The following is a 26,134-nucleotide window of genomic DNA, read 5'->3' as shown; positions in this document are numbered from 1 at the left end:
AATGTCATTATAAATGATCAAAAATAATGATATGACTGCACAATGCAACAGTGTGGGAAGTACTTTATTAGCTATTACACTTAATTATTTAATACAGAAAATTATTCACACAGTGTTAAAAGCCCAGTGGGATGGTGAACTGGGGTCTCATTCACAACAGCATCGACAGCAGCATGTAAAGGGAACAGTTCCAGGGAAAAGTGACTTGGTCTCACTCAGAAGAAAAATCCCAACCCTCTATCACTTCATGTGAGGTTGTTTTAAAGGGTCAAAAGTTCTCATAGACGTGAATCTTCTCTTCATGTAAGAATGATACCAGATAATAGACTGTGATACAGGCCCTGTTAAGAATTGTTCATCATGTTAGGAAATTACACTTCCACTGCCAAATGGTTACCTGGTTGAGGTGTAAGAGAGTTGACTTCTCTTCTCTATCATGCATCTGGCTTTTGTAGGACCTTGGAAACTTTAGTTTTCTACATTTCTGCTTCCCCAAGTGTAAAATGAGAGTAACCATCCTCTTTTGGAAAGTTATGATTGATGGATTACATGAAAGGAAGCATTATTTTATTAACTACTCTAATCCATAGAAAATCAAGCTTTTTCTGAAAATGGAGGTAACTTATAAAAAAGAAACTATTCAAAAACCTATTGCTCATACTTGCCAGCCTGTTTCTAGAAGATTGTGCCTTTCTTCCAGTAAGTACCACTACTCACACAGCAACCATGTCAGAGCAGTCCATAGCCTTTTCCCATGGTGCATATGGAGACAGGGAAGCTATTCCAAGCCCAGCCCCGTATTCAGAATGCTTCTTTACCCATTACTTGCCACTGCCTCATCTTCCCACAACAATAAATGGCTCTTCACTCTGAAAGATGTGTCACTTCTGTGCTTACAGGTTGAGTTTTACTTCTTTTGAACCATTCTTCCCTGGGCTGGGATGTCAGTCCAACTTTAGAAGATAGACTATCTTAAACAGCAAAGCTTATCCTTTTGCTCTTTTCATAGGACTGTTTCATGTTGCTGGTTTGGTTTATTGCCTTTAAGAGTTACTTGTTGGCTTTCATCAAGACCAGCTTTTTCTGGACCTTGCAAAGTCTTTGAGCATTTACAGCTTCTTCCTAATGGAATTTGACAGCAAAATTCTCACAGAACGCATTCTGTGATAAATGACCTGTTCAGACATAGCAAGCCATCACATTCACTTTCCAGTCTTTCTGGTAAGACTGGTGTTGATTTTATTTCTCTTTGCTGAGAACAAGTCTGGTTCCTGACTGCAGGGCAGTAATTGTTAAATGATTGCAATGTAATTGTTGTTCATGAGGAAAAGGGCCCAACTCCTCACAGGGTATCATTGTGCCACAACATACCTGTAGGAAAGTCAAGAACATTTAGCTTCTATTTCTAGGTGGACAGCAGAATTTGTAAAAGAGCTTTCTGTTACTCTGCCTCCATTTTCATGCATTTCTACCAAGGGGGCCTTAGGCATTACTGTTCTGAGGCATTACTCACCCTCCCTTCAAAGGCAGCTAAGAGCAATCCAGGCCAAAAATGACACCAGGGTCAGCTAACTGAATCATCCCATTTCAGCATGTTTTACTGTTATCATTTCCTCAGGTCTTCTCAGCATGGTGTCTTGAAATACAATCTTTGCCACCTCTAAGAGATGCTTCCATAATAAAAGCTTCCATATTGCCTTTGCCATGCTTCTTTCCCAGTCTTTGGAGGACCTGGGACATAACATTGCACTTCAAGCCTTCCACATGGCTGAGTGCTTGTGTACTACTAGCCACTTTACAGTAAATGAAATACAGAGAGATGTAAAATAACTGTACCACCACGTAGGTGGCATGGAGGGGCTCATGGGACCATCTTGAAAATACAATTCTGGTGGAATGAACTGCATTGCAACATCTGGAAATGGGAATTCTCAGTTCACAGAACGGGTATGATAAAGACTTTTCTAGGCATGTCCCCCTGATGTTGTCAATTATCAGTAGGTGCAGAGAGCATAAAAAAGGGTCTGTTGTGACACAAGAGATTATATAGTGCCAGCCTCTGTAAACGTTTAAGTTTGTCAAATGGTGGCTTGGGGACCTTGGTTCAGGCAGTGGGGTTTTTTTTTCTTTTTTTTTCTGTGATGAAGATATTTGTCCACTAGAAGCACAGGTGAGACCCGAAGTTTGCTTTAGGACCTACAGGCTCTCAAACAATAATCAGAAGGTGGCCACTTTTGACCAGTAACAAGGTACCCCAGTTTTATACCAGTGACCTAGAAATAAATATGTGGAGTCTTTTTCTGGATCACAGAGCCATTCAAGCCCTCCAACTCCTTTTTTTCTGTCAAGCAGAGTGTCCAGTAAGTCCAGGCAGGCCCTCAGACCCCAAGGGACACGTCTCTGCTTTCACCAACACCCTCATTGTGAGACCGAGCATGAAAGAGTGAGAGAGGATAAAGGAAAACATCAAAGTTATTGAGCGCCTATCTCGGTCTACAACTTGGTCTTGTTTTCTTGTGGAATAAGCAGAGTGGCAGGAGGCTTCTTCAGAACTGACCAGACATTTGGAATAGTATGGGGAGCTGGAAAGCTCCTCTCCTCACCCCCTTGTCTGTGGAAAGATTTGACGGAGTACAGGGGGGCCTTGTGCAATTCCCTGCAGCAGTGACTCATTACAGCAACTGGTAGGTGAACTGCAGGGAGTCTGTGTCTCAGAATTAATCCGTCAATGGATGAGAGCTGATAGATAGTATGCAAATAGATGCTGTTTTCCTGCAGCCTGTCAGGAGCTCCAAGCAGCTGCATCCTCCACTTTCTTCCTTCTCTATTAGGTTCTGCTAATTTTGCTGATTGCTGTTATGGCTAAATGGTGTCTTAGCATAACAGAACTTGCATCTGACACAAATCTCCATTTGGTGTCAGGAGCTATTGTAGCTGTGTAAGATTGATCAGGATACATGCAAATCACTCAAATCAGCTGTGAGAAGGTATGCCAAGAGTCATGGTACAGTGTAAAGGTCATTTCATTCGATACTGTTGTCCAATGAAACTGTCCCTTTTGCAAAAATACTTTCAGGGAAAGCCTCTTTTAATGAAGTCTGAGAACTGACTTTCGCAGCTCCAAATAGCCTGCAGCATTTTCAGAAACAAACTCACATACTAAGCAACCATCAACCAGACTAGCAGTTCATCTCATTTTGCAAATCCCCAGCAAAGTCTGCTTTGGTGCCCTTTACAATCAGCAGGAAATTTTTGCTAAGAAATCACACTGAATATCAGGGTATCAGCCCCTTTCTCTCCTTCTGATGTACTCTTTCCAGCTGATTAAGATTGATGCTTCTTTTTTGCCATTTTAACATGCAGATTTATTTCAGATAAGTGATAGCAAGGTTCTCCTGTAGTTTGCTTTCCTTTTAGGCTGTGTAGTTATCTATATGCCCTAGTTTCTCCTCCTCGATGCTTCATTTCTGTATTCATACGTATATACATGCATGCATGCATGCATGTCTTTGCCTTTTTTCCCATGACATTGCAGCATCTTCTTCCACTGGGAACCATCTGACCTACATTCAGATCCCACCCAATGAATAGCTTTGACCCTTGCTGTGCTCTTCATCTTTAGAGACTTTTCTCTCAGAGGGGTTTGTTGAATTTTGCCAGCCACCTCGTAAGAGATGGAAATGAAAACCTGGGACTAAGCAGATAAATAACTGCACATCAATTAACACACAAGTGACCCTGCAGCTCCCACAGGGCTGGATGCTCAAAACGCCACTGGTACCATGACTCAACAGCACCCTTCCCCCGAGGATTTCTGTGCTTCGGTGTAGACACATAGCTCCCCGGCCAGCGCACGCTCTTATTATGGGCCCCAGATGACTCAGACCTTGAGATAGACTCCAGTGGGCAATTTTCTCTGCTGTTAATGAGGCTTCTTAGATACTGCATTTAGGATCTCGTCTTCACAAAAAGTAAAAGAAATGGTCTCCAGAGATTTCAATGGCTCCATGAGTATCAAAACAAACCCTAGCTTCTTTGATAGCTAATCTCAGAAACTAGGAAACCTAAAAATGATTGGCATACTCATTCTGAAATGCTGTGATGTCTGCTCCCCTCACACAAATGAGATTCCATTCCAGTCAGCTACTGCATATTTATGCTCAGCCTTTCATTAACTTATTGATCATGTGATGATACGCTATCCTTTGCTACCTTTGGGGAAATAAAAGGGGAAAAAATGTGCTCTAATGGTGGGGCTATTTCATGCTTCCTGAAAATTCAGTCCAATCCTCCTGGTCTCTTTCTGTCCTCTTTTCTCCCCAAAAGCGTCATGGATCTCCAAAGACATCCCACAAGAGAGGGTGACTACCATTCCCCAGTAAGCCCCTGAGGCTGCCATTATGTGGCACGCAATTATACAACTACATCAGGGTCAAGCGTCTCCCTTTAAGGGTAAAATATGGTATTACACTCTAAATTCCTGTACTGCAAAAACAAACAGTGCCATCAATTCATTTCCAGTCAGACCTCCACCCCCTTGGGAAAAGTATACAGAACTTTCTGGTGGGAAAAATAGTTTGGAAATACAACCTTTTTATTAGAGTGAAAGCTCTTCCTTCATTCAGCTTGTCTTTCATTAGCCACCCTGGTACACTCCAGTGAGGAATGTGGCTTGAAGATGCACTTTGAGGTCACAAGAGGCAAGTCCTGAAGGGGTGTACTTCACTCTCAATATGTAGTCATAATTCCTGACAAGATTATGAGGTCTGATCCAAAGCCAAGTAACCACATGGCTGTTTGTAGGTAAATGTCTCTAAGGAGGGTGGCTTTTTAAGGAAGGATTCCATTACCTTGCACACAAATGAAGCATCTATATTCTCTGTTTTCTTTGAGCTCTCTTACTGTGAATAATATCTTCCTATTTTTCACCCTTCTGTTTGAAACACAGAGGGAGCAGATGAGGAGGAAAGGAAGGCTTTGAAATTCACGTGTTTCCTTAAATCAACACTGGCATATTGCATGTGGGGTTGAGTAAAACTGCATTCATATCCACAGCTCCTCTCTATCACTCATCTAAGAGGTACAGGAGGAAGAGAAGAGCTCTCTGAGTCCACCTTACAGCCACACAATAACAGACCATGGTAATGCTCTTTCTGTGATCCCAGAGCAGACCAGCCCATGACTTTCAAGCAAGGAGCTGGCTGATGAGACTCAGTAGAGCATCCCGGGAGAAAGAGCTCACAGTATAAATCTGGAGCAACACCACCAAAGTGAGCAGAGTGACTCCAGATATTCTGTGTGGTCACAAAGGTCCAAAGCAGCTATTTGTGATGGCAATGAAAAAGGGACCTTTTCTTTCCGGGCCTGAATCTCTCCTGAGATGTGCCAACTGTACAGTATCATTGCTTCCAGTGAAGTTGCATTACTGCAACTGGGAGCCAAATTTAGTTCACTGGCTTCAGTGGTCATCTGAGGACAGGATGTGATGCTACTTGTCACCTGGGTTTTGTCCCAACAGCAAATGCTGTTTTACCAGCAGCAATGGCTATTGGGCTCTACGTAAGAAGTTGCTCAGTAAAAAGAAATTGTGAATTTGGTTACACCAAAAACATTCTTTGCAGTATGATGCCAATCATAGTAAAAAATAACCACCTAACCATCACCACGGATTTAAAAATAGTCATCATTTTCATGGGCAAAACCTGAACAACATGTTTTGGATCTTCACCTTTGCAACTGCCCAAAAGCAAATTCTGTTTTTTTGGAGTTCTTTGGGTTCCTGCTGAAATCCTTAATAGTTCCTGAACCATGCAATTTGAGAAGGAAATGGAAGATAGCCATGCTATTGGACGTATGTATTCATTTGGCATGTGAGCAGTGCCATTGCCTACAGCAGGACTGTGCACGTGAACAGGGGCAGGAGGATTGGGTCTGTTGTCTTCTACTCTGTTCTCTTTGATCCTGCAAGTGTACTGTCTGCCAAGGTCGCATCAGGCTGCAAAGGCACTTTTTGCAACTCTGTATGATCTGTGTCTGTCCTTTATTTATTCAAAATGCGTTTGCCTCTACAATTTAATCTGCTGTTCTCTCCCTCCCCTTCCTCTTGGTGAAGTCTAATTACAGTTTTATTCCAGGTCCATCTGGTTGCTATCGATGCTGGACATCACCGCTGAATTCATTCTAATATTTGTTGTGTATTTTCTAGGCTGGACGCTGAATAATAATATTCTCTGAATTTGCTTTTGCTCCTGTTTCCTTCCTCCCTGTTGTAGCTAATTGCGTAGTAATGTGTAGCCATGGGATGATTACTCCTCCCAGTGTAGATCCACTAAGAGTTGCCTATTTCAGGCTGCAGAATAAAGGGGGGGTTGTTGGTTTTGAGGAGAAGATTTCAAAGTTCGCTCTACCAGCTCCCTTCACTGGTGTGGAACGAGCTGGGCAGTAGCTTTCTCTGCTTCCCCCCTTTTTTTTTTTTTTTTTCCCCCTGCCCCAAGCATAATACAGTTTATAACTGTGAGTCTCAAAGCATCCTAGAGGCAGTGTTTCAACATTTAGAAAGACACTTTTTGCCAGTGCCTGCTCCAAGTGATGGTTGAACCCACAGTAATTTCAGGTTCCCAAGCCTCGCTTGTGCCGGGCCAGTGGTGGGATTTTTTTTTTTTTTTTTTTTTTTTCCCCGCTTTCTGCAACACTGCCTGGGAACACAGTCTCACACTTTACCCATGACCTGACTCCCTGGCTAAGAATAGCAGTCACAGTGCAACTTGGGTTCAGTCTCACTGGAGACATGCTGCAGCTGGGAAACAGGGAGGTCAGATTAGCCCATACTCACAAAACCAAACACATAAAAGGAGTACAGAGGATTTTGTATGTTCACCTCCTTTTAAGACTACAGAACAAGGGGAAGAGGTTAGCACAGGTGTTCAGTGAGCCAAGATAAATTTTCTTTGCTCATGACATTGACTTATACAGGAAGTTTACATACAGAAGCCCATCTTCTGGGCTGAACAGAACCTTTTCCAAAAGGGTCCTGTATCCTTATGGCCTGTCCAGCCAAAAATCATGCAGGAAGGGGACAGTAAGCAGTGCTGATTAGCATCTCCTGGGCGCTGCTTAGGACAATGAGGTGTTTGAGCTAGCCCCTGAAGTGATTCTGCCCAGCAAAGTGAAGGTATGAGTTTAGCACATGCTAGCGGATCTGCCATAGCTTGTCCTAGACAGCTAATGTGACAGTGATGCTGTGGCACTACCTGTAGCATGAGTGAGCAATAGGTCGCGTTCTGAGCACATGCTAAAGCCAACTTTGCTCTCATTCTTACCCCGTCCTTGTGGGATGCGCCAGCACGTGCTACATTGACACCTTTGTTTTGTGGTGCTTTCAGAGCAACAGAAATACCAGTCCTGCTCTGTACTTTTAAGACAGGAGCTAAAGCATTAGTAATAGAAACTGTTAGGCTAATGACTGTCATAATACTCATTTTGGCTGGGTAAAGATAAAGGTGACAGCCAGTGAGGTTTAAATAGCACATCCCCAGCTTGACTGTGCCCTCTGCTCCATCATGACGTGGCAGCCAGCCGTTCCCAGCGCCAGCACAGAGCGTTACGTCTGGTACATGGACTGGTGGATTGATATTCACACTGGCAGAAGGGGAGCCGTTTTTTGAGAGAACCGTATGATACCATTCCTGTACTCTTCCCCCAGCCAAATCTAAGCCAAATGGGGAAGGGTGCTGTGTTGCTAGGAATCGGAGATGTCTGGAGGAGCTGGTCCCACAAGCCCTACTCCTGTGAGCAGACATGCTCAAAGCGATCTGTGTTGCTACCTTTCACCCCCGTCCCAGAGTCGGAGGGGAGGGGTGGCTGCACTGGGATCGCATTTGCTGGATAGGGGTTGCTCACACAAGTCAGGAATCCCAGGACTGGGCTACAGCTTGAGGCAAAACAAGTAGCCTAAGAGGAAAACCCCTTGAGGTATCAGGGCAGTAATTCTAATGGTAATTTTGAACTGTTTTTGTCTGTCTAACATTCCTTTTTAATCCCCATCCTGCCTGCCCCTTCCTTATGTAGGGTTACTTTAGTGATCCTTGGAATGTTTTTGACTTCCTCATCGTAATTGGCAGCATTATAGACGTCATTCTCAGTGAAACTAATGTGAGTATTACTCTACCCTCCCCAGGATACCACCACCTCCTCCTCCTCTGCTGTTCCTTCTCTCTTTCTCTCTTTCTTTCTCTCTCTTTTTTTTTTCTGGTTTTTTTCCCTCTAGTCATGCTTTTATTGAACTTGCCGTCGTCCTTCTCCTTCTCCCAGGGAAAAAAAAAGGAGGGGGGGAAATGCCTCCTTCTTTTTCACTTGTCATAGCTCGCCCCAAGGCTGTGACTGGTGAAAGCGCACAGAGTTTGGGGTGTGTGTGCTTTTTTTCCCTCCAAAAGGTAGACATGCTTGAGTGTAACTTTCTGACTAACCAGGCTTTTGTTGATACCCTCCATCATGTGAAACGTTACAGAGGTTTGAGCAACCAATACTGTAGAGTGGTAAGAGACTATTTAATATGCCCACGTAACCTCTTTCTTTTCTTATTTTTTTCCTCTTCTCTCCCTCTTTCATGCCTTTGTTTTGTTTTGTTTTTTATTTTATTTTATTTTACTTTTTACTTTTTTTCCCTCTTTTCTCCCTTTCCCTCTCTCTCTCTCCCTCCTCTCTCTCATATTCTTTCTTTCTCTTCCTTTCTCTCTCTTTCCTTGGCTTCTCTGCCACATGCAGCACTATTTCTGTGATGCATGGAATACATTTGACGCCTTGATTGTTGTGGGTAGCATTGTTGATATAGCAATCACCGAGGTGAACGTAAGTAGCTGGCGTCTGTCCATGATCGTGCCTGCTCTAACATTCATTTGTCTTTCCCGGGTTCTTTTTTTTTTTCCCCTCCCCCTTCCTACTTTCTTTTGAGTTTGTTTTCAGAGCTTTTTGTTTAGTTTTGAAGCTCTCTTTTTTTTGGTTTTGTTTTGTTTTCTTCTGTTTTAATTTTTGGAACGACTTAAAGGACTTTTTGACCCTTGCATCATTTTCTTCCCCTCATAATCCGCCTGGCATGAATTAAACTGTATAGCAGGAAAAGTGATGGGAAACGTGGAGTGTAAGTGAAAAAGCTATTTGTGCCATGGGAAGCTGCTAGAATAGTCCCAGGCCAGCACTTTGGTCTACACACTGTTATGCTTTGCTTCCCATGGCAGTTCAATACTCTCCACCCCACAGAGATCTAAAGGTCAGTTCTTTCGAGGTGGAACTGCGGGAACCAAACCAGGAATCCTCCCTGTGCCTCCTCACGAAGGCTGCCTCCGAAAGAAATAAAGACCAAATCATCTCTATTTAGATGAACGTTCTCCCAATGTTTGGTTTCTAATTTGAAAAAAGGTAGAAAAAATAAAAACAAAACAGAAAGCCCGAAGAAAAACAAAGCGCCAGAGGTTCAACCCAGGGTTTTGGGTTTGCAGCCCGGTTTGCTCCATCTCACAAATTCCACCAGCACAATTGACACTGATTGGCCCCACTGGTGCCCATCTCAGCAGACAGGTGAAGGACTGAATGAGCCATGGAGACTGAAATGAGCAGCTGGTGTTCAAGGAATAAATCACATCAGGCAAACTTTCTCTGTCTTTCTTTGGAGGTGGATGGATATAGAATTACAGGTTAAACAGACAAAGGACAGGCAGGAAACACACAGATTCTCAAAAGAAAGACTACAAAGGACCCACTGGGTTTATGAGCACAGACAGAAATTGCACTGCAGAATCCAGCTTAGCAAGGCCAGGAAAATAGAAAGATTGAAATAAAATTGCTGTAAATATGTTAATGAAGAGCAAATCAATCATGAATTTGCAAAATGATGTGGCTGTTGAATAAACATTCCAGCTTGGAATTGTTGTGTACTGTAGAGGCAATCCATCGCAAGCAGAAAAGTGACAACATAGTTTTCACTCAGTGCTGTGTTTAGGGAAAAATGTAGGTGACATTTTGAAAAAAAATCAAAATGCCGTACTTGAAACTTTCCAAACAAAATGTTTTCATATCTTGGTTCTAGTTTAATTTCTGTTCAACATGATTTTTTTTTTTTTCAATTCTGAAACAGGGACATTTATCCAAGTTGTAATATTTTGATTTTTAATAAATGAAATATTTCATTTGACACTAGTCTATTTTCCCTGCCTTTTGAGAGAATGGAAAATAGTTTCTAACTGGAAATGAACTTTTATTTTACATCTCTTAGATGTCCTACTTTCTGGACACAAAAAATTGTTTACAACATCTCCTCCAGAATGTTGTAAACAATTTTGGTTACCCTTTTACTAGAGAGACATTAGAAATGTGCTGACTTTTTAGAGGAAAGTTACAATGATCATCAGGCTGAAATTGTTAATTCTAAAGAATGAAATTAAAACCTTTTTTTATGCCACACTTGTCACAAGAAAACTAAATGGAGAACCTGGCAATAGCCTTCAGATTATGAGAAAGTTCGATTCTCATCCATAGAGGCAGAACTGTACACAGTAATTGAGGAAATAAGTACAGTTAACTGGAGATGAATTATGATAAACATCAACAAGACTTTCCTGACCGATGTATTTGAATCCGTACAAAAGTCTTCCAAGCAGAAAGGAAGGAAATCCTTGTGTTTTGATAAATGAATGGAGGTCTATCATAGTCAGAAACCCTGTACTGGAGGGAAAATCTAATGCATCCTTTTGAAGAAATTCACAGTAATTTCCTATAAATTAAAGAACTTTTTACATCATGGGTTAAGGCACTTAGATACACATCTCATTAAACTTCAGTCATCTGAGAGGAAGACAGATAGTCACCCAGGCCTCCTCTTACTGTTAGTAGAGAGAAATGCACACCTCCCCAGGCCAACCTGTGCCTCCCTGTACATGTCTGTGACAGGGGAAATGAATTGCTCTTTGGAGGTACCCATCCAGTGACTGGTGAGTGTCTAGGTTTGTTAGGTTGTCTAGACACCCAGCTCTCAGATGCTAAATTTAAGCAGGATAAATGGCATTCACTCTCAGCATGTTGTCAAGAAGGTCATGCTGCTGCAAATTGTGCTATGTTCTGATCTTCAGTCTCCAGGGCTAGCCATACTGGTGTGCTTAATTACCACTGACAAGGCCCCTCTCTTTTCCATTCCCTGTCTAAATTCAAGTTCATGTCAGCCAAGGCCCAGAATCCAGTTTTTGGTTATAGAAGTCTCTGAAAAATGAGGTTGTGCCTCTGTCCAAACAACCATCACCTGTCTTAGTTGAGGAGGCAGCAGGAGTGGCCCTGACTCTTTTAGTAAGGGTTATGACGAGCATTGCGTAATGGTCCCTCTGTTTCCTCTAAAGAATCCTTTCCTTCTATACAGTTTTTACAGATTTCTGCACACGTCTTTTTGTTACCTGGCATGTTTAAATCTTCTCTTTTTATCTAGGCAAGTCCTTTGCTACTAGTTTCTAATGTTTGTTACTAAAAACTTGCACAATCTTTTGATGCACTGATAAATAAGCAGCAGCTATGGATGGAGTTTGTTCTGAAATGTTCTGAAATCCCTTTGCACTTATAACCCTTATTGAATAAGAGAATGTTTTGTATGTTGGTTTGTCCTGTCGGATTCCCTTCCTGCTAGCAGCACTTGATATGTTACATCTGTAGCAAATGGGCTTTGGAAGTAGCAGCCCATCTTGGATGGAGAGTTGTCATCTTCCCAAGCAGTGTGAGGCAGTTTATCAGATAACACTTCTCCCCTTCTCCTCAGGAGCTTGTTGCTTTCTTGCTGTTTGTGGGTTTGAGCAAACCCTGCCTTGTGTTTCTGTACACTGTCTTGTCTTGTTCCAAGAGACCTGGAGTCTGAAAAAGAAAGAAAAAATAAACCCTAAAATGCCAATAAACTCCACTAACTGGAGATGTTTAGACTGGTCAGGTGCAGGTAAGATGTTTCTGCCCAGCTCCTTAGAAGCTGAAGAAAGTTTGTGGTAGGGTCTTGGAAGGTGCTGCTCTTGGAGCTAAAGGACAGTTTTCATTGTGGTCAGTTAGGGAAGGTGGAGACACCTGGCACAGGTTAGTTTGACATGTGGACATAGACACGTAAGCCTGAAATCTCTGTGAGGTTCACCAGACGTTTGCATTCAGGGGAAGCAGACCCAGCAGGGGCTGAGCTGCAAGAGCTGTAGTTGTGGTGGGAACCCTGACTGACAGGCTCCACAGCGTGCGTGTAGGTATGTGCTTGCATCTATTTGTGCAGATCCCCATGCTCTGTTTTTTCCTTTTGACAATTATTTTTGTTTCTTGAAAAGGAATTCCCCAGACCAAAACCTTCGTTAAGATATATGTGAGTGTGCATGGGTGGGTCTTTGTGTGTGCACTCCATTGGTTGTAGTATATGTTCCTGAATGTGTTTGGATGCCTGTGTATGGGCTACAAATCCATGGGAGAGTGTACAGACATGAATCCATGGGGGGGGGAAGAGAGTGTGTATGCAAGCATACGTATTTCATATGTATTTGCGTTCCGAATGGTTGTTGATGGAGACACACGGGTTGTTGTGTATGTAACTGAGTCCATTAACATGTTTTCTGAGCCAGTGTGGCTATCTCACTGTGCAAGTTTGATCTGCTTATGGGTGGGTGTTTATATCTGAGAGTTTCCTGTATGCAGGCATGTTCATCTGCATGCCTGTGGGTGAGTGTACAGTTGCATGTCAAGCTCAGCATATTTTTGTTAGCATGGCTGTGCATTCAAAAATAGTAGAAGGCATGTACTCATGAGGTACGCCCCCAGGTTGCCTTCAGCATTTCCAACTCCTTTAGGAAGTTTCTACTTAAAATACCTCCACAGTGAGGAGTTATATCAAGTGATAAGTCCAGTTGCATCACGTTAGGCCCACTTGCTTGCTGCAACTTGGGAACATCTCCCAAGTCCCCCCAACAAGCTCCACAGACACATGGAGATGCACCTCATACAACTGAGTAAGTGCAAAAGGCACCGGGCGGGTTAAAATCTGGTGGGTTTGAAAACTTCAGTGTGGCACAGTTTCTGCCAAACTCACTTTTAAATTGCCTGACTTTCAAGCTGCATTTTCAGAGCTTTTGCTTCTCAGTAAGTGTTACACACTTAACTTCCTGGCCACAAAATAAAGATTTTTTTTCAAAATTTTCTGGAAATATTCAATGATTCTATTTTGGGCCACTCTTAAGCCACTTCTTAAGTAACTACAGAGGGAGGGGAGGACTTTTTAATCTGCTATTAGAAAAAGAATTTCCAAGGCAGAGACCACATCTACCGTGTGTCAACTCTCTTTAAGTGCTAAGACCAAGAACGACTTTCGGGCAATAAAATGAAAGATGATGTAATATATGGGGCCTGGGAGGTTGGGCCTGTGGGTTGTATTCCTTGGACTTTGACTAGATACCTACACCTCAGTCTCCCCATCAGTAAATTAGAGATTGTTATTATTCCCTAAGTTAAGAAAGCATTGTCATTAGTGTTTACAAAACACTTTAAGGTCCTTAGAAGAAAACATTAGGGTGGTAAAAATTATTACTACCTATTATAATAATAATAGGAAATAAAGTATTATAGGAGTTGAATAAAAGCCAGCAAATTTGAAATATATCATCCCAGAAGTAGCCCCACACACAGGCTTGCATTCCCTTCCTTTCCACATCAGCAGACACAGCCTGGAGTTGAGTGCTGTGAAGCTGACTTACAGCCTGCTGTCCCCTCCTCCAGGCAAAGAAAGTTGCTCATTACTCTTTGTTGTGCTGTATCAAAGGGGGAAATCAAGTTCGATTTGTGCTCTGTGCTACAGTGCCCAAAGCGATGAAAGAAAAGAGTCAGACCCTGGGAAAAGCTGCTAATGTACTCTCCTTCCTCTCAGTCAGAGAGAAGAGCCGACACCTCTCTGGTCCATCGGATCCTTTTTCCTTCACCCTTTCCCCTGACAGTGTCAGATCAAAGATTCGCTGTGGCTGAGTCTTTATTTGCCACCAAAGCGATGCTCATAGCAGTGCTCACTGAGCTGGATGCATCCCTGTAGCCAGCCGAGAGGTTGACCCATCCAGCTGCAGTGGGCAGTTCATGGTGTGCAGTTGTGTGAGAGTTACGGAGGCATGTTCAGGTGGGAGCATGTGTGTCTCCAGACCACCGGTGTAGGTACCAGTGACAGTGGGGATGTCGTGTGTTTGATTGTGTCTGTCTGTCTTGAAAGGATGTCAGGAAGGGAAGGTTCATGCCTACCTGTGAGCCTGTCACCGAGGGCTTCTGCCAGTGCCTCTGAGTGTGTCTGCATGTGCGGGTACCTCTGTGTTCGTCAACTGTGTCTGGGAGTGCATGAGGATGACTGAGCAAAACCATCTGGACTGGTATCCATCCCACCTGTTCCACTCAGTGACTGTACTTGCATGTCTGAGCGTGTCTGTGAACACTGCAGGAGGTACAGAGGAGGAGGAGGTACCTGTGACAGGTATGCAATGCAATACAGCAGATGTGACGAGCCAGGGGGTGTGCATGGGTACGAGATGGGAACTATCAGGGATAGGGAGTCGGGGACTTGCAGGCTTTTATGAAATAATGGAGTATTTCCCTGCGTAAGTTGCCCTCCTGCTGTAAACAGTACACATTTTCCTATGAGTAAGCATTGCGGCTGGTTTGAGGGTTGATGGAAATGGTGGGGGTTTTAATAGGAGAGGTCACAGGAGGAGAAAAAAAGGAAAGTAACAATGTTGTGTGTGATCTAATCCATGCTGGCATCTGGGAGACATAGGACCTGGGCGCTTCAGAAAGTAGCACGCCCACAAAGAAGGTTAGAGAAACCCCAAACCCATCTTGCTGTATTACTTCCCCTAGAAATTGTTGGTCTGATCTGTTGTGCCCAGGCCTGCTGGGTAGTGGTTTGATGTTTGTCTAGCAGATATTTAGGAGAGCTGAGTACTTTATATCTTGCACTTCTGAAAAGGTTTCCAAATTCTGGTAGGAGGTCAGCAGAGGGTTGCAGCTTGGTTGATTCCTGAGTACTGATGCAGTAAGGCCAGAGAGGTACCAAAGTGTTCAGCTCCCAGGAATACTTGGAGACCTGTGCAGTGATTTCTCCTTTAGTCGTCTTTATTTCTGACGTAAAGCAGCTCAGGCTTAAACCAGGCGCATGGGCCCTTTCCTTACAGTCATCTTGCTTTTGGTATCAAGAGGCTTCATATGATTTGTCATGGGCTCTTGCTCCCATTCTTTGGAATATCTGACAGCCTATACTCAAGTCTCCCCCTCACCTTCTCCTGCACTTCTCCCTTTTCACCCACCCCTTGCCTTTCTTCCTTTTCTCCCTTGCTTTCCTTTCCCTCGTCTCCAGCCACACTAAACCTCACAAGTTCATTTTCACCCTCAATCAATGTGTCTGAAGGCAGAGAACCAGTGGCTTAAGTACTGTGATCCTTATTCAGGCAGAACTGCCCCAGGGCATTTCGCCTGTGCAAGGACTGGAGCCGTCGGCCCCTGCGACACAGTCCTATACACACACCCCCCTGCAATGGGAGCAAGGATCAGTGGAAGGACGACATACATCTAGCCTGCACCTCAGTTGGGACTGGCGTTCATCTCTGTCGCTGCGTCTGTCTGTCTGTCTGTCTGTCTCTACCTGTCTGGTTCTCTCTGCTTCCATGCCCTTTGCTGCTCAGATTTTGGCCATCAGCTGCCACTGGACACAAATCTTTGCAATTCCTAGAACTTGCAAGTTCGTTTACCCAAACCTTCTGGAAGAGGCAGAAAACATCTCCCTCCTTCTCTCCTTCTCTCTCCCTCTTTCTCAAATGCTGTCTGGGTAGCAGAGGCCTTCAAATTATGTAGCAAAGGGCTGGAGAAGCACAGCGGCTTCTTTTGACATCTTGTGTTGTCATACCCTTACTGCTGCCATCCTAGAAGTTGTACGTAGTCCTGAGCTATCCCTGTGTGTGTGTATGTGTATGTATATATGACTTGTTTTCTTTTTGGAAAAACTACTGATAAAATTGATGGGGGGTGGTGGGGGGAGATTTAGTTTGCTTTTTTTAATATCTAGTGGTGGTTTATTGCTAGAATAATCCAGGTGATGCACCACAGCGGCCCCAGCTTCTCTATGCAGAAGCCACGTTGAAGCATGGTTGTGAGCTGTAGCAGTGGCAAATGCTAGTGCTTTATTTTGTCTTTGGTGAACATCAGGAGAGCTGCCCTAAACTCCTCCCCACTTAGGCTTAGATCGATTTGAATTTGATCACCTCCCATGCTTAATCAACAATTCTAGTGCATATTTTTCACCCTGTATTGGTGAGAAAGAAGTATGGTAAGACTATCTGTCCACAACCATGTTTGAACAGGGTTATTTTGTTGTTATTTATCTATATTTTTGTCATGAAGATGGGGCCTCTTTTTTTTTTCTCTTTTGGCTTAAAAATGTTGGTATTCTGAGTGCATTTCCAGAGTTCATAAGGCAATTTGCCCATTTAAAGAGGTGATTTTGGTAACTGTACAACTTTTGCTGTAAGGAAATCTGTACAAAATATGGGCAAACAGAAAAAAAAAGTATGTATTTTTTGCAGAAAAGGGGATAGTAAATGCAAATGACTCCTTCCTCAGTTTACCTGAATATTTGAGCTGTTACTGATGACTAGCAATATTAGCACAATAAGAAGAAAGCGTGTAGTTCCCACTTTGAAAGACTCTCCAAAATACCCAGTTTTGAGGAAATACCTCAATATTGTGATTTCCACAAAACTACTAGTTGTATTTGGCCTCTGATATTATTCCAGGTGCGTGGAATAATCAGAATATATTTTAATGCAGGGGAGATTTAAGAGTAGCATAAAAACAAATTTGCCTTACTGTATAAATTTAATCACACAGATGCTAGTTAATTAAAATATGAGAAACAGAAGATAAAGAATCCAGGAGAGCAAATTCTTAAAAGCTAATTGTAAAAGCAGCAAAAAAAGGCTTAGATAGCCCTAGAGCTGTAAGACTTGATGCACAAACCTGTCTGGAGTCCTTCTGAGTGAAAATGTTTAGAGCTCACTTTAAAATGGTGGGGCACAGCGTCTCACTGACTACCCTGAGGAGTGTATCATGCTTTTAATTACTGCAGGCTATCACATACCCAAAACCTTGGTGGGTTTGAAGGCTTTTAGAGAAGGAGTCCTGTTTTCTTATTTGACTGTAAATTATTGTTACAATAACAATAACAGCTAATAGTAGGCACACAAAGTACCACAGGCCTTGTCCTGTGTTGGTTCAATGGTAAAATAAGCGTGTGACATACGTTTCAGTACAAAGAGCTCTTTAAAAGACCTACATCCAGATTTTCTGACCAGTATTTAATTTTTCTTGTCATTTTTCTATCACAACACTTTTTAAAAAAACACACTACAATATTCTGTCATCAACATTTGTGATATAATACAGTTATATTTCATTTTCCTTTTAATTCCAATATGTTTTTCCAGAAAGCTAGTTAAAATGCACAAAAGAAAAAATAATAAAAAACATTAGAACTACCCAAAGCTGGTTATATTTTCCATTAGCTTGCTAGCCAGGATAAATCATTCCTTTTGCCTAGGAAAAGTTTCTTTTAACTTTCTTTGAACTCTAATAGAGATTGTATCTTTATATGAATCCATAGAAAAATCTCTGACTCTGATTCCTTAGATCATCTCTGAATATATTAATGTTAATTAATGATAGCTCCCTAAGCACCATAAGTTAGGTGGTCAAAAAGGTGCTTGGGTGAGCTTGAATCCAGCTGGTTCTGTCATCTAAGGCAATTCCTTCAAGCAGTGAAAGATGTTTTCTGGCATTTAATTCTCCTTTTTCTAAGACCTACTTTGCTGAGAATGCCCATGGAATTTTCCAGCGTTGCCGTTCTCTACACACAGATTGCAGTAATAAAGGGTGCACAATCCCCTGTATTTCGCACATTCAGTTTTGCGGTAAATGCTTCTGTTCTTCATCCAAATTACAAGAGCTTTTAACATTGGTCCTCCAAGACCTCATTGCGTGCACCATCTCGTACTATTATGCATATTTAGAGATCTGCTAACTCATTCCAGATTGCACTGCCAGTTGCAATGAAAGCAATGAAGGTGATGGAAGAAGGGAAAACACACACAAGTATTTTACTTGTTTTCCTCTTTAACTTTCTCTTCTCCCCCATCTTCTTATCCCCAGTGACTTTCTCCAAATTTTGCTGAAATCTTGGGTAGCAGGGATCATGTTTCTTACTCCCAGGAGCACTAGGAGTAGTTTTCAGCAAGGCAATAATTAGTTCCCCTCTACCTACTGTATCAGTGATTTTTCCTGTCTGTCTTCAGCCAAGATACCATCAGTCCAGGGGAAAGGCTGTTCCCCTTTGTGAAGGTTTTTGTGCCAGGCACTCGGCAGCAGTTCAGCATGGTGATGGGTACCATTTTGCAAACCCAAATGCACCGACTAACAGGAATTTTTGAGGTTCCCATTAAAGACCTGATTGTGGGTTTTTTGCTGCTAGGCAAGAGAATGTGGCCTCCCAGCCAGATTTGTAATCAAAGGTAAACACATAAAAACTAATTTTATCCTTTCTAATCTAGTCAATTTAGCACCCTCATTTAGCTCCTGCCCTGCTCCCTCTACCCTCATATGTACCAGCCAGGCAAACATAAGGGGTTTTTTTTTTTATTTCTCACTGGACAAACTGTTTTTAAAATGGCTGTACTCTTACCTTCCCTCACTGGTCTGTTCTTTGTGGAGACTGTCTGGCACAACAGGCCAACAAAATGACTTCTGTTTCATGTATCTTCCCAGACATCTGCTAAATGGGACCCATTCCCTGCTGTATCCAGATGACCTAGCTGTGGAGACTGGATGGCTGCTTATGGTCAGCTGATTGATGGCCAACAGTGTGGGTCTGGCTCTAACTGCTAGTAAAACCGTTGCAGAGTAATGGGATATCCCAGCTGGGCACATCCCAGTCGTTCTCTCAAAATCCACTTTTATACTCAGAGATACCAGTCAGCAATGCTATCTGCTAAGCCTTGTCTGAGTGAGTGGGAGAACATCTGCTTCACCCAAAGCCAGATCAAGTGACATCTTTTCCTAAGCTGAACAGACATGAAGGCAACGATGCCTCAGCAGTAATGAAACACTTGTTAATAAAAAGGCACTAAAAAAAATTGATATTTAGAGCTAGGGATTTTGAGACTCAGCTGTCTGCCCAAACTTGAACGTAGTAAATCACACATAGTGAGCATTACATATCATCCAGGGTATCCCTACTATTTTTTAACCAAAGAATTCATCAAATCAATAATCATTTATTCTTAGAAAGAGGTGTAGAACAAAAAAATGTTGCTCAGTAGCTTTGTAACAGCTAGCTGCAGTCTCCTTATGACCACCTGTAACGTGCTCTGATAATGCCTGTGATTGGCATTTCCAATCCCAGAATGGCTTGTAGGCTTTATTGTATCCCATATTAACACACAGAAATCCAGTATGACTCTGTAGGGTGTTCTCTTCTAGGAAACATTCTGCATCAACATTAAATAACTTTCTAATTTAAAAGGCAATGAAAAGACACAGCCTGGGAATTAAATACTAACTGCTACAAATCTCAAATGAAAATGGTCCATAACAAACTCTCTCTTTGGGCTGCTGGTATCTCTGGCTAGCCTCCCTTGAGCAGAGATTCATTACCCAAAAGTAACAGGGCCTGCTATTTCACCTGTAGCTACTGCCTCTTGCAGTCCACAGTCCTGTTGCATTTGAATGAAGGTGGATTGGGTTTTCTCCTGGTTTCAATGGCATGTGCAGTTTCTTTCAGCACCTTCATCAAAGCGTAAGATGGCTCATTCGTCGTCACCCTGTCCCAGAGCCTTTGGGCTTGCCAAAGGAAGGATCCTGGCAACACTGCATGCAGAGTCTTTGAGCTGGTAGACTGCCTGCCTTCCTCCCTGGAAAAACCTGCTCATGATCTAGTCTCCATCTGGCTCTGTTAGTCCCCAGAAGAGTTATCGTACTGAGGAGTGGGTATTTTGCTGTACACCACAGGCCTGCTTCTGACCTTAATACCACCAGTGTAATTTCCCATCAGTAATACAGGAGTTGCAAAGATGCTACTGAAGCTTCCTTCCAGATTCGCCTGCTGCTGCCAACCACATCACAGTAAACCCTTCACACTGAGGTCCCAGCAAACCCCTTCACAGATGGAGCCCTACAAAGTCCAAAGGCCTCCAGCCCTAGGCAGGTGAGGCTGCCCAGAGAAACCCCAGTAACACCAATACACAGAGTGCACAAAATTTCAATCTGTTCTTCGTTTTTCCTTCTTCCTTATCCTCTTCCCACACCGTGGAACCCTATTAGGTACTTAATAAGTAATTAACAAATAGCTGTAGAAGCTCAAACACTCAGTGCACTGAAGACAAGCACAGCCATGACAGAAGGACATGCTTCTGGGATTTTGCTTGATTCCTCAAATCATCAGCCCCCAGGGAAGATGAAGCCAGTAGATGTTACTCACCCTCTCAGTACTAATGGAGTATTGCAAGGTGTTGGAGACAAGGAAAGCTCCTGCCTACCCATGGCTCAAGAAATTCATCTTAGAGAAGAACTCTGCTGTCATTATCCTTTCCAAGACAGGCTGTGGGATGCTATAAGAAATGGAAAAATCAGTACCTTGTACAGCACACAACAGCATGTCTTTAAAGTAACCAAGACTGGTATGAATGCTTTGAACAGTCTCTTTCTTCTTTTTCATTTCAAGATGAAAATCAGTGGCATGATCTTAGATGTGTCAGAGACCATCTCGCTATTTGCAGCCTTCCAGAGCACCTGTGCTTTCACAACACTGCTACAAAGGAGAAGTCAAGATAATGGATTTATTTGGGTACTTGGGATGGGAGAACCTGGATCTGAAAAGAACTGTCACTTGAAATGAGTCAAAACCAGATACAGGCTGTGCACCTTTTGGAAAACCAGCCCCACCAGATTTCCCTCCCTCTGTACCTCCCAGACAAAGAAAAAAAAAAGAGAAGAGAATAATGATCAGTGTAATAGAAAACATAGATCTTCCTAAAGAGGTGGAGGAAAAGATGACTGCCTTTTCCAGCACAGTGTTAAATAGACTGCTGGGTTTGGTGTTTAAAAGCCATATTAACTTTGCCGTAGGAAAGGCAGTGAGGCACATTGGACTACTTAGGAACAGCAATGAGGAAACCACTGGCATGGATGGTAATAGAGCTGAGGAAAGCTGGAGACCTGGGAACTCTAAATTTTCATACTTTTTCTCTCTCTCCATCTTGCTCAGTGGTCTGGTCTGTTCCCAGGGTCACCCCCCTCAGTCTGCTCTGGGCTGGGACAGCCTGATTACCTCCTTTGGGAGCCCTTGCCCTGAGAATCAAGAATCAGTCAAGTGAAAAGGCAAGTTGAATTTAAAAAGTCCACTCTGTCACACATGGCTTCTGGTAGAGGTGTTCAAATCAGCAAAACCTCTCCTCAGCTGATACTGAAACCGGAAAATCCTTAAAGTCGCTCCACCTGTAAAACAAAAGGGCCTGGACACAAATAGCCTTTCAACATTTATTTTCATGGCTCAGTTTATCTTTAGAGCCTTGCTATCCAAATGTTCTAGGGCTTTTTTTGGCTACATGTCCCACAAAACACAAATAATAGAACACAGGCAAGCTGCACCTGCCTCTCTGAGTCAGACCAGTACTTGTACCTGAAGATGAGCCCTACATCTCTGATAGTGTTTAGTATCTACTTTTTTCTCAGGAGCCCCCCAGGCTTGATTACCGTAAGACTTGAACTCATCATTTACACAGAGCTAATGAGAAGGATTATTAAAACATCCTGAAAAATTAAGAATAATTTGCATGGATATACTTTACCAATTGTTCTGCTTTTCTGAAAGTCATGGAAAAAAATAGAGCTTTCAGCTGTGTAAAAAGCAACTCTTTCATTAACTGTCCAGTAATTGTCAATCTAGGGTAATCTGCATAACCAAATTAAAGTAATTGACTTTCCTTATATGTACCTTAAGCACTTGGAACCGTAAGATTACTGTCTGACAATTTCATGGAGATATATATATGAAATTAATTAATAAGCTATTCAAATTGGTATGATTTGCATATTTGAAGCTAATTAGAAAAGCATGCTCTAGAATTTCAAAACTTTAGAATACATAGGAAATGAAGGGAAAAAACTGATAGCTGCAGGACTCATTTGCTTTAAAAGTTACCTTGACCTTATTAACTGTATTTGAAATAGGCTTTCGTTGCATACGGATATGCTAATATTTCCCCCAAGATCTGAGATCGTGTGGAATCTGTCTGAAGTATAAATGCATATATATTGCATTTGTATGAACTGGCACTTGATGTCTATTGACCCACATGAGTTAGTGCAGGCAGAAGTGTAATGGCAAACTTCATTGTAGGTATCACATTTTTCCCAATTTCCCCTATTGCACCAAATAAAATTTTAATTCCCCAGTGCAAGAGATTTCAGAACCTTCTGCAGAGCTGCCTGAGGATTAGCATGTTACATTGCACTGGAACAACTCAGGGCTTTTTCCAGGGAAATCAGCAAGGTGTTCACTATTTGCCCCAGCAAAGGCAGCATCATACACCTTGATTCCCTGTTTTCCTGTAAGATGGTGCCCTTTTCTAATAGACATTAAAACCAAACCTCAGTTTATGAAAATGAATCAAAAAACCTCTGGTGCTTCACCCAGATTAGAGCTATAAGAAGGCTTAATTTTTTGTTTCACAAAAGCCCCTTGTAACATTTTTTCTGTTTTAAAATAGAATAAAAAATTAAAATTGCAAAATTTTCAGTAAAAGCTTATTCCGACAGAAATAATTGAGGAAAATCAAAACATTTGCTTAAGTAAAGTAAAAACAGTTTAGTCTGGGATTGATTTTTTTTCAGTTATATAACATTTCTAATGGAAATGAAAACTCAAATTGAAATGTGCGAGGACAAAATGTGGATTTCAATCTTACATTTCTGAAATGTTTTTTTCAAAATTGACATGTTTCTACAGATCATCTCACTTTCAGCATCAGCATTCTTCTAACAGAAAATATTTTTGTAGAAAAAAAAATAATTCTGGCTAGTTTTATTCAAAATATTCCCAGAAGTTCTCAAAAAACTGCACACTTAATGGAAGAATGCAGAATTTGAGCAGCTTGCCTGGCTTTTTTTTTTTTTTCTGCTAATAATTTGATTTCACTGTAAGGTTGTCGGAATTGAGAATTATGCCATCTGCAATCCAGTAGTATTCCCTGTCAGAGAAATACCAGATATGTTTCTGCCTGGTCTTATAATAACTTCACAGACATTGGTGGCAGGTGGATCATCTCTAGAGTTCTTGTGATTAAAACCACACACAGCAGTGGCAGACAGATGACTTTGGAAGGGGTTGTGGTAACTCCCCAGTGTAATGGCAGCTATTACCTGCCAGCAGCCAGGTTGATTTGAAACCCTGACTTTTTCCAACTTTCCACAAAGACTTGTGTTAGCCAGCCTCCTGAGGTCACTTCAGACTTTTGACACTACAAATGCAAGAGGAAGTCTAGTGTCTTCTCTTTTATCATGTCTCCATGGCACTGATAAATTCTAAACCTCTTTTTCTCCTATGCTCTGGTAAATTCTTGTTCTTCTTGAAGCTCATGTCCTTGCAGTTCCCAGCTCAGCGTGACCCACATGGGTGAAAGAAAAATCTCCTGAACAGTAGTGCTGTTGGCTTGCCATTGCCCTATTTGTGTCCTCTACAGCCAGTCAAGGTGAAGTGGCCAAGCAGCTGAAACAGCCCTTTAGTTCTTTCTCACTCTCTGTGGCAACAAAATCAAATCACTGTTGGTCATCAGGTACCCCTTAATGAAACTGCTTTTAATTCCCCTCAAAATCTTATCCATGTTTGTATGATGAGTTCATTTCCCCAGAATGTCTCTTTCCACCCTTCATTTTGTGTCCAAGAAGGTCACAGATGCAGTATGAGTAAAGTAGGCAGGACTCTTGGAGGACCTTTAAATACAAAGAACTTGAGATAGAAAAGAGCGATATCCTAGAACTGCAAAGGAGCTACACAGCACTGCAGCCTTCTCAGGTGAACTCTACAGTGCAGATTCTCAGAGTCTTCCTTCCTGCAATGAGTAGAAAAAAGCAAGAAGTAAACATCTATCACCTGCTTCCTCAGGGGAGAAGGCTAACAGACCAATGGACAAGTTTCCAACAGATACAGCATCTTTATGGGTAACTTTTCATTCTCCAAATACCAACAGCAATCAAGGAAACATCTTAGCAGACATCCATCACCAACCACCAACTACTGCAAGTAGTCTCCTAAGAGCTTCATCCACAAGCCATATTTTCCTCAGTGGACAAATGCCATTATAGATTATTTGTCACAAAAGGCAACATAAGCATCTGACCATTTGTTTTCTTGAGAAATATGAAGATACTCTGTCATATCATGGTGCCAAAGTCTCAAACACAGATTTCCTCTCATGTCTTCAAACCTAGGGCTACCAGGTAAAATTAGAAGTCTGCCGTTGTATCACTGCATTGACTGAGACAACCCTGACAAACAAAGCAACAATAACACTGTGTATTCGGCTACTTAAATGTTCTGCAAAGCAAGCCAGGCCGAAGTTCTCCACAACATAAAGGTTGGATTCTGTCTTGCAAAAAGAGATTCCTCCCTACAAATGGAAGAAATCTTGTTAGAAAGTAAAAAAAACTATCAGCAAGGAAGTTTTATGCCTCAAACATCAGGAAAAAAATCAGTTTGGACTTCCTAGAAAAGACTGGATCTTCTGAAGGAGCTGAACTCATCATCTTCCACATGTCCTGTGGTGTAAAAAAATTACTACCATCAACAGTGCTGGTAATGGGAATGCCACCTGCCTGTACCATCATCTCAGTGGCAGTCAGGCTTCTACAACTACTGAAACGTACTTAGCCATCAGTCAGGGAGCCTCTTTGGATATATTGATTAAATATATGCTGTACAAACCTAACGGAACTAAATGCCTAAATTCTGGCATTTCTAGGTGCTGCTTCTCTGGATAGCCATTACAGTTGTCAGCAAACCAGCCAAAGACTCCAGGGAACTCAAATGTCTCAGCATGGTCCTCCATCTCCAGTGTTCCACAGGGATGAGGTGGGATTGATATCTCTTCTCAGGACTTTTCTACTGAAACTTTCCTTTGAATCTATTCATTAGCACACCTTATTTTTTCTTCTAAATCTTTACCTATCCAGAAGATATTCTAAGCCATGGATATTTCAGAGGGAGTTGATACTACCATGATGGTACAAAGTCTTTAGTCTTTTTGCTCATATTTTTGCTCCTGTCTTTACACCTCTGAAGAGTCAATTCATCCCTTCTCAGAATTTCAAATGGATTACATTACAGCATAAACATTGTATGATATTGCCTGTAATGTATTGCCCTTGAAACATTGAAACTGGTTCTCCTGGAGTACAAATTTTATCCTCTTCTAGCTTCCAAAGCATTCATGCTATAGTCGGGATTTGGAAATCCATAAACGCAACCTGTTAAAAACTATTTCCTTGACTTGATGGCAAGATCAGACACCAAGTTTGATATGCGAGTCTGATGCTCGCTGTACCCATCTGGAGGTGGTGTGTTCTTTGCAAACAGCCACCAGTAAACCTTACTCCCACCTACCCAGGTGGAGCACGATTAGCAGGAACACAGTACTATCAGTTGCCTTATTCGGTGCTGTGGTCTCAAAGAATTTAAGTATCTCTCCATTGAATAAACCTGTTTCCTTTCCCAGAGACTTCCTTACCTGGGATCCTGAATTCATGATGGGCATAAGCTGCGCCTTTTGTGCCTGTAGGAGTTTTAAGAACGCACGCAGGTTATCAGCAGCTCGAGCAATGTGTCCATTTAAAATGTTGGTGCTCTGCTACACATTGAAAATAATTGATATGTGTAGGCAACAATATTCTGAAGAGCTTTTCAGACACGCTTCAGGGATCCCTCAGTCTTTATCCTACTGCATCTTTACTTTGGCTTCTAGAGCCTGCTTTTCTGTTTCTTGACCTCTTCTGCTCCTTAGCATCTCTATTAGCT

At 42.2% G+C, this 26,134-nt stretch overlaps 1 protein-coding gene across 17 annotated transcripts in view; it reads left to right on the top strand.

The window, feature by feature from the left end:
- CACNA1C (calcium channel, voltage-dependent, L type, alpha 1C subunit) overlaps positions 1-26,134 on the top strand; it is a 409,208-nt gene that overhangs the window by 348,448 nt on the left and 34,626 nt on the right. For 8 of the 17 annotated variants that reach the window (XM_010566184.1, XM_010566180.1, XM_010566181.1 and 5 more), the window contains one exon: positions 8,764-8,847. In XM_010566184.1, coding sequence (XP_010564486.1) covers positions 8,764-8,847 — 84 coding nt within the window. Of the gene's footprint in view, positions 1-8,067; positions 8,152-8,763; positions 8,848-26,134 lie in introns of all 17 variants that reach the window. The other 9 variants (XM_010566185.1, XM_010566178.1, XM_010566183.1 and 6 more) reach the window with 3 other exon arrangements.

This window comes from Haliaeetus leucocephalus, unplaced genomic scaffold (assembly GCF_000737465.1).
Source record: "Haliaeetus leucocephalus isolate CR32 unplaced genomic scaffold, Haliaeetus_leucocephalus-4.0 Scaffold206, whole genome shotgun sequence".
Classification (NCBI taxonomy): domain Eukaryota; kingdom Metazoa; phylum Chordata; class Aves; order Accipitriformes; family Accipitridae; genus Haliaeetus; species Haliaeetus leucocephalus.
Note: the sequence above shows the minus strand (reverse complement) of the source record. Positions and strands in the feature narration are given on the sequence as shown.